Below are 7,604 nucleotides of genomic sequence, written 5' to 3'. Positions count from 1 at the left end.
GTTGACAACTATGATAGCAGGAGTGCTTGGGGTATCTACCAGGATATGCTTTTGAATGGTCTTGCAATACAATTTAAGTACTTTTAGCAGTGTGAAACATTTCAAATTGTATGCTTTTACAGGCTATCCTGTTTTACCTTTGTCTGATCAAAGCAGAGACATCTGGCTAAAATGTACAGCAGTTATTTAAAAGCTAATGACTAACGACATTTTACATTCATTTGAAATTGCTCCATCAACAATCAAGATGCCCCAGTACACACGCACTGCCATGTTGGACTGTATAACTGTTACTTATTAGTGTTGACTGAGGGTGACTGGCCACAGCTGAGCTAGCTGCCAGCCAGGCAGCCTTGCTTGTTAAAAAAAAAGAAGCCCCAGGGCCTTTTGCATTACAAAGGTTGAGGCGACACTTTTGTCACAAGGAGTTTCCAGGCACCCACTTGACATGATCAGGGGAAAAAATGTGATGGCATCTGTGAACCCTTGAGACGATATGATAAATGACAATGTAGCAAAGACAAACAGGGATAGAGTCAAATAATATGAGGAAGTGAGAAGGGATGGAGAGGGGAAGGAGGGATGGCTGGGTGTATTTTTTTTGGCTCGACTCTGACTGTGCTGACTTGTGGTGTGTGTGTGTGTGCGTGACAAAGACAAAACAGACGCACTGTCACCAACACTTGGGTGGAAAATAGATTGTGCTCGTCTCGCTATATTGTTGTCCCTCCTCACTCAGTCTCAGTGAGACAGAATTTAGACAGACTTGGCAGGGTGAGACGACCTCTCTGCGGAGGATACCCATGCATCTACGGCTCTCGTCTCAGGAGTGGCAGCTAGGCGATAGCTGGGATGCGGCCAAACAGCTGCGTCTGAAAAACATCTCTTTTGTCTGTGTACTGCTTTGACTATGCATTTCTCATCCTCTTGTGGTGAAATCTCTGTTACCTGCTTACGTAATATGGGATTAGTTTGATTCAATGTGATAGGTCATTGCAGGAGAGAGGAGGTTGATTTAGGAGAGATCTTGTCCTATTTTCCCCATCCCTGGGCAACAAATATATAAGGTATACCTTTGTGGGAGATGCTTCTGCACCAAAAAAAAGACATTGCTATTCATATGCTTCAGTAGCACCAAGTAAAACTGCTTCCCATAGCCAGTGATGATAGGGTCATCCAGGGAAAGCACTGTGATTTAGTCCATGGACACACTCTGCATCAGAAATCATGCCCTCATGATATAGCTGTGCTTGACATATTGAAAAGCAGGTTCCTGCTAATCAGTATATCGCGTGGAGGTCAAATTCTTAACATACCCACTGTGGAGAGATAGCAGTATATGAACTGATGAAGTTGAGGGAGACTCAACTTGACAATGTACACTCTAATTAAGATTAATTTCCATTGTTTTTTTTAATTCAATATATATCCAATATCGCGGAAATCTCTTGCAACTCTACCTCTATATGAGAAATTGTATTTAATGCCTAGAGGATAATTCATCTCACAACCATATTCATCAAAAATTTATGAAAGCAGAAAATTAAATGTTTTTACAGTGTAGATAAAGCGCTTAAATGTTTTATTCATTTGTTTCATTCTGCCATATGTTGACACCAAGAACTTAATAACTCAGTGCGCCTGAGGAGCTCTGAAGGCTTCTTGGGAGAGTAATTCAACAAATCACTATAATGAAGTTCATACTTATGGAAATACTTAAGTATTTGAGGGATGATGGAGAGACCTTCTGTTTTTCTCCTGATTCTAAAGTATTCTTTGGGAGTTTACATTGTCTTTTTTAATGTAATTTCTTCGCTTGTGCTTCCATCTACAACTAAGCATATTTCAACACTGTGGTTGAGACAGGCTAAAACATTTGAATGTAATGACTGTTATTATGTCATTACACTTTTAGGATCTAAGCTAACAACAGTATTTTGCAACAATTCACAGTCTAGCATACAGCAGCAGTGTATTTATATATATCAAATTTCTCTGCTGTGCATGCACACATTTCCATGTATGGGGGCGGCTGTGTATTCAATTTGCATGCAAACATATAGCACATGCATACTATATCCATTTAAGTGTTCCATCTCTTGCGTATGCTGTTATTTCAAACTGCAGAAGAGCATCTGTGACAAATGAGGCAGCCTTCAGACAAAGAAGTGCCGGACGGAAACAGAATGATAATGAGTGTGTGTAAGGTGTCCGTGATTATGTAACAACAGAAACGGAGACGTGGAAAAGCCACGATTATTGCGCTGGGTGTCTGCATGGCACTTTGCTGCTGCCTGTTTTTGTTTACATGCAATTAAATTAGCCTTGTCCCTGTGGGTGCCTACTTGGCAGGAGGAGAGAGGCAAATGACAGACAGATGACCCGCTCCTTATTAGCAATGCTGCTTTGGTTTTTGTTTATTTGAGCATGTTCAAATGTCTGATATCTATCCAGTTTCTTTTGCTGTGGTATGTATTATTTGCACTGGAAGCAGAGGGATTTTTTTTTTCTAACCAGAGTCCATATTAACACAAACACCTTGAAGCCAGTCAGGATTTAACTCATCTAACATAATAAACAACTCCTGAAGTTAAACTGTAAAGATATTCAGGGTCAGCCAGTAAAAACAGCCAATTAAACATCCAACCAGGACGCCTCGCCTCAGTTTGACCTCCTCTCCTTTGCAGAGGCCTCTCCAGTCACTGTGTCATGCTAAGAGGGTGAGTTCAGCTGCAGGTCTCCGTCACGGCCTCGCTAGCCTGAAGTATTCTGGGTGATAGGTTTTTTTGAACAAGGTTATGTTAACCAGCGGGCTCGCTCATGGCTATGCTTGCCCTGGAGGCATATGTGAATGTGTGAATTGTGAATATGTATTAAACAAAACATGGGGAACTAAACTACCAAATACAAAATATAAGCTTGTATGAAATATTTGTAAGGAGGGCCATAATCATGTCAGAACAATGTATATCCGTATACAAAGTCTACATATCGGCATGAATTGTTTTCTTGTGGCAGAATGTGGAGTAAACTCTTTCAACACTCCACCACAAATCTTCCTCTGAATCCCAAATTTCAATCTACTTATCCAACAGGGTAATATGACTGAGTGCGCTCATTTCACATCTTTCAGTGTGCAAAATCACTACCTCTTTAGGCTCAGCAGTTCCTGTCCCAGGAACTGCACAGCCAGAAGGAATGATCCAGAGAAGGGAGGAAAAGTCAGCACTTCTAAAGCACGGAGAGAGACAGTAGCAGATGTTAGCAACACAATCATACCATATAAGCATCTTTTATTTAATGAGTAATACCCTTGGACTGTGCAGATGAGTACACACAAAAGGGCCTTCCTGCTTGTATGGGTTTTCAGGCAAATTGTCAAAATGCAATGTGCCTAAAAGAGATTAGAGGCACAGGAGCAAATATTGAATATTCCAGAACAAATGAGATACTGTTTAGAAAAAACAAGTCTGTTTTTCACAGCAAGGAGTATGGCACTGGCAAACTCAATGAGAATATGCACGGTGTGTGTTGTGTCTGCTTGTGCGGATTGGAAGCTATTTGTCTAGATGATAACTAAACTATTTCCACTAACATTTACAGGATGTATCATATTTCTTATCTCATTCTGCCTCTTGAACTTATCTACTGTGAACAGAATTGTTTCGGCCAACACAAGTTGACACAGTACATTGCAAGTAGCCTGAGTGGAGCTTGTTATCATCTTAATGCTTGGAAGAGAGCCTCAGAGCAGATTAACAAAAAAACATACAGATATTATCTAGTTAGTAGTAGAGCCATTCATCAAAGTGGAACGCAACTCTTTCTGCCCATAGCAGCCAAACTGCTTGCATGCCTTCATAATGATGCAGTGTGTGTTTCTGTGTGTGTATGTGTGGAGTGAAACCTATGTAAACAGGGAGGGTTAAACTAAAGCATAGCTCTGGGGTTTTAAATAAATACTGGCTGGGCCTGAGAGCGGCACAGAGCTTTAAGTAACACACACACACACACACACACACTGCCATTGTCTCCAATGCTGACACAGAGTGCTATATCCACCATAGTTGATGATAAAACAGGCGGGCGAAAGACCTCACTAACTGTGCCACAATGCTTATAAGCCATATCTGCTCTAAGCCATCTGGTGTGTTTGTAATATGAAGTGTTACTCAGCACCAACTTGTCATCCAGTGGCTGCACTTGTAAAGTTAGAACCAGCTACTGGAGCCACTTGAGGATACAGAGAATTTGGCAATGGTTAAGTCAGGCACAGATCCAGACGGCAATGAAGTCTGTTGATTCCTACTATGGATACAAGTCACTGGGTCACAAAATAAGAAGAGGAACAATGTCTGCTTTTGTTCCTCATTTCGGAGCAAGAACTTCTAATGCATACCAACTAAACAGTATTTTAGTGTGGCCTATAAGTCGAAGCTATGCTGGGAAGGGAATGTCAGATCTTGTCATCCCCTCACCAAATGTATTCTGTCTAGAAAAGAACATCTCTTTGAGTCATCTGAAGCCTCCATGTCAGTCAGTTTTCTTTAAAGTGAAGTGTCATCCCACCATCTCTCTGTGGATTGTATAATCTTGAGAAATCAGAAGGAATTATTACTGTAAGCCTACCACAAGACTCAGATCTACATACTGTAGACTGATAGATCTTACTAGGGCCTCCACTGTGAAAACTGCAGATGTTTTGGTGTATCCCTTTTGGCATTTATGAGTCTCTTTTTAACTTTTTTTCTTATCTTGAATTCTGTGTAGTGTAAGCAGTATTGGGGAGATGTGGGGGTGTGTTGGAGAATAAATGAGAAGTGGGGGATTTATACTCCTGTGTGCCTTCTGCATCAAACTCTTCTACCTGTATATATGAAAAAAAATGGATCAAATGTTGTGAAAACAAAAAAAGCACACACACAAACACCTTTAATTGAAATGATTAGTTTTATTGATTGGCTCACGCTAAGCTTTTGTTCAGCACTTGTTCAAAATCTGTCTGTCAGGATGATTTTCCAGATCTGTGTGTTCCAGTGTGTTTTAAATAACAGCTGTGCCATTGTTTTATTTAAAGAAAGTTTATATGCAATTTTAGTGATTTCAACCAAAACCTGAGCAGCACAAAGTGACCAATCCAGATATTTCGGTGATCTTTTCTTTAATTTTGGACGCTGAGAAACCTCAAGTGCCTCAGATGGTAGGATCATGACAATAAATACTTTTTCCAGATGAGACAAAGTTGGCAACTTTTTTAGGCAGTGTATTCCAGTCAGTGTGGCTGTCCCATGTGGCTCAGTGCAGCCAGGTTTGATTGACATATTTGGTGTGTATTTGGGGAGGATGATAAGGGATTCTCAGACTCCAGGGGATAATGTGGGATTGTTTGTCTCAAGGATCAAATCAGAGCTGTGCTACGAGGAAAACATCACTCTGAATGCAAAGTCTCTGAAATCTGTATGATGGATGGATTATGAATTTTTAAATCTAAAACTTCTATATAAAATCCATTGAATTTTGCATGACTGGGTGTTGAATTTTTTAAATCTAAAACGCCTATATAGTCTGACACAAAATATTCCTTTGGCACTCTGTAGTCCAACAAATAGACGCACTGTAGAGCACTTATGTTATAATCCAGATACCTTTATCCGCACTTGTTTGATTTGACAGACACTGTTTTGACTGGAATTACATAACTCGTGTAGCTGAGTGAACAAGGCAGATTAAAATCGAACTAATCATCCTGCTTGTCACTGTGCAAAAATGATGAGCTGCACTTTGCAAAAGCCCTGTGCTGCACATAAGCGGCCAGCAGTGAAAACCTGAAAGTGTGTGTGCGTGCTGAGGTGCGTGCGTGTGTGTGTGTGTGTGTGTGTGTGTGTGTGTGTGTGGTTGCCCATAGTGGTGTGCTGCAGTCCGCTCCCTGCCGTTGCTGAGTAAACTACATGGACATTAGCGGGCGCAGCGGCACCAACCACCGAGCCAGAGTGGATTAAAACAGCGTGCGTGTGTAGAGAGACACTCGACAAAACGACTGCGTATACAAGTGAGAAACCCTGGTGTGTAATAGGAAGTCCGTTACACCAGTTTACATCTGCGAAACAGCCAAACAGGGGCTCTTGGGTGAACTCACTAGTGCCGTGCATTGTGTCAGGCAGGGGCTGCTCGGCGGGAATGGCTTCATCTCCGTGCGGCAACAGTAACTTTGATTCCGGTCTGGAAATCAAAACTCGCTCGGTGGAGCAGACTCTTATTCCACTAGTATCGCAGGTGAGTACTCCATAAACATAACAGATAGAGTTACGTTGTCCTCTCTTTACCTATTGTACTTTAAAACATACTTTCTGGCTCCACAACAACAGTTGTGTCCGCACACACGAGGCTAACTTTGATTCTCGTGTTTACATGTTTGCATGTTTTCTTTCTCGCGCTGCATTTAAAGCCCGTCACGCGTTTTGAATACTTTCCTGCGAGTTGTTACATTGTTACTATTATCATTGTCGCACTAATAATAGTACAACAAAGTGGACTTGTTAGGCTACAAGTTGCACACAGCAAAGTGCAATTGCGCAGAGGGTTATCAAAACTGTCAACATTAAAGACATCCAAACAGAGCAACATTAGACCACAGACACACTTTCATTAGATTTTGGCTGCTGTTGGGCAGGATTTGGTAGACTACAGGATTACATAATAGGCTACACTGTACTAGATGGGGATTTATTAAACCAATGATTCAGCCATCTGAAAACTTAGGAAATAATTATGATAGTAAATTCTTATTTTGCCAGAAATTACCAGAAACTCCCCTGGAAGTCCTCTGACTCCACTTTGAGGTTGTTTTCTTAAGTTTCCCAAAAGTTTAGTGTGTTCCCCTTGGCCAGTCCTGAACAGCACTGTGACCCCCACTTCTCTAATTGGGCCACTCTGAGGCACGTGTTTTGTTTTTCAATAAACAGAAGAAGATGAAGGACCCACTTAAGGCCACTGCACTCTTTCAACAACTCTTCACTTGCACACTTGAATCAGTCGTCCCAGCTTTAAAAGCATTAGGTCAATTAGTTAATTAATCATTTTTATTGTTGTGGTACAACAAACTAGAGTACAAACTTCAAATCCTTTATCTATTGTGTCATAAGAGGCTGCTAAATATCAATTTTAGGAACAATAGCATTAATTTTTACAAAGCCTCTGATTATAATATTAGCAGGTTTGTTTTTTTGCTTTATTTCCAGCATGACACATGGGATTGGAGGTGGGTTGCATCTCTTGAATAGGGGAATGACCGCCAGTCTTGTAAATGCTAATATCCCTTTGTTGTGCAGGAGGCTGAGGGGCAGAGACCTGTAAATGGTCTCGTTTCCACTGAGAGGCAGTGGGAGAGAGAGGCACCTCACTGGTGGGTTAACGGAGTCTGGACAAAGCTGCAATGAAAGGTTCTCCTAACACTGTCCTTCCCCCTGTGAACACTGAAAGCCTGCTTCCTCCCTCTCATTGCACTGGCTCCTTTAAAAGATAAAAGGTCATCCTGTCCTGAATGGATATGGTTTAGTTATCAGAAAGGGACATCTGTCTGGGGATGTGCTTTCTTTGTAGGCTGT

At 41.3% G+C, this 7,604-nt stretch overlaps 1 protein-coding gene across 2 annotated transcripts in view; it reads left to right on the top strand.

The window, feature by feature from the left end:
• The first annotated feature begins 5,895 nt into the window (after nt 1-5,895).
• The window catches only part of ctnnal1 (catenin (cadherin-associated protein), alpha-like 1), a 58,409-nt gene continuing 56,700 nt past the window's right edge, over nt 5,896-7,604 (top strand). The window contains exons 1-2 of one of the 2 annotated variants that reach the window (XM_044336244.1): nt 6,187-6,273; nt 7,329-7,439. Coding sequence is in view for 1 of the 2 variants with exons in the window: in XM_044336243.1 (XP_044192178.1) it covers nt 6,178-6,273 (96 nt within the window). In the remaining variant the exon portion in view is untranslated. Of the gene's footprint in view, nt 6,274-7,328; nt 7,440-7,604 lie in introns of both variants that reach the window. The other variant, XM_044336243.1, reaches the window with a different exon arrangement.

This window comes from Thunnus albacares, chromosome 19 (assembly GCF_914725855.1).
Source record: "Thunnus albacares chromosome 19, fThuAlb1.1, whole genome shotgun sequence".
Lineage (NCBI taxonomy): Eukaryota > Metazoa > Chordata > Actinopteri > Scombriformes > Scombridae > Thunnus > Thunnus albacares.
This window is presented reverse-complemented; position numbering and strand designations above follow the sequence as displayed.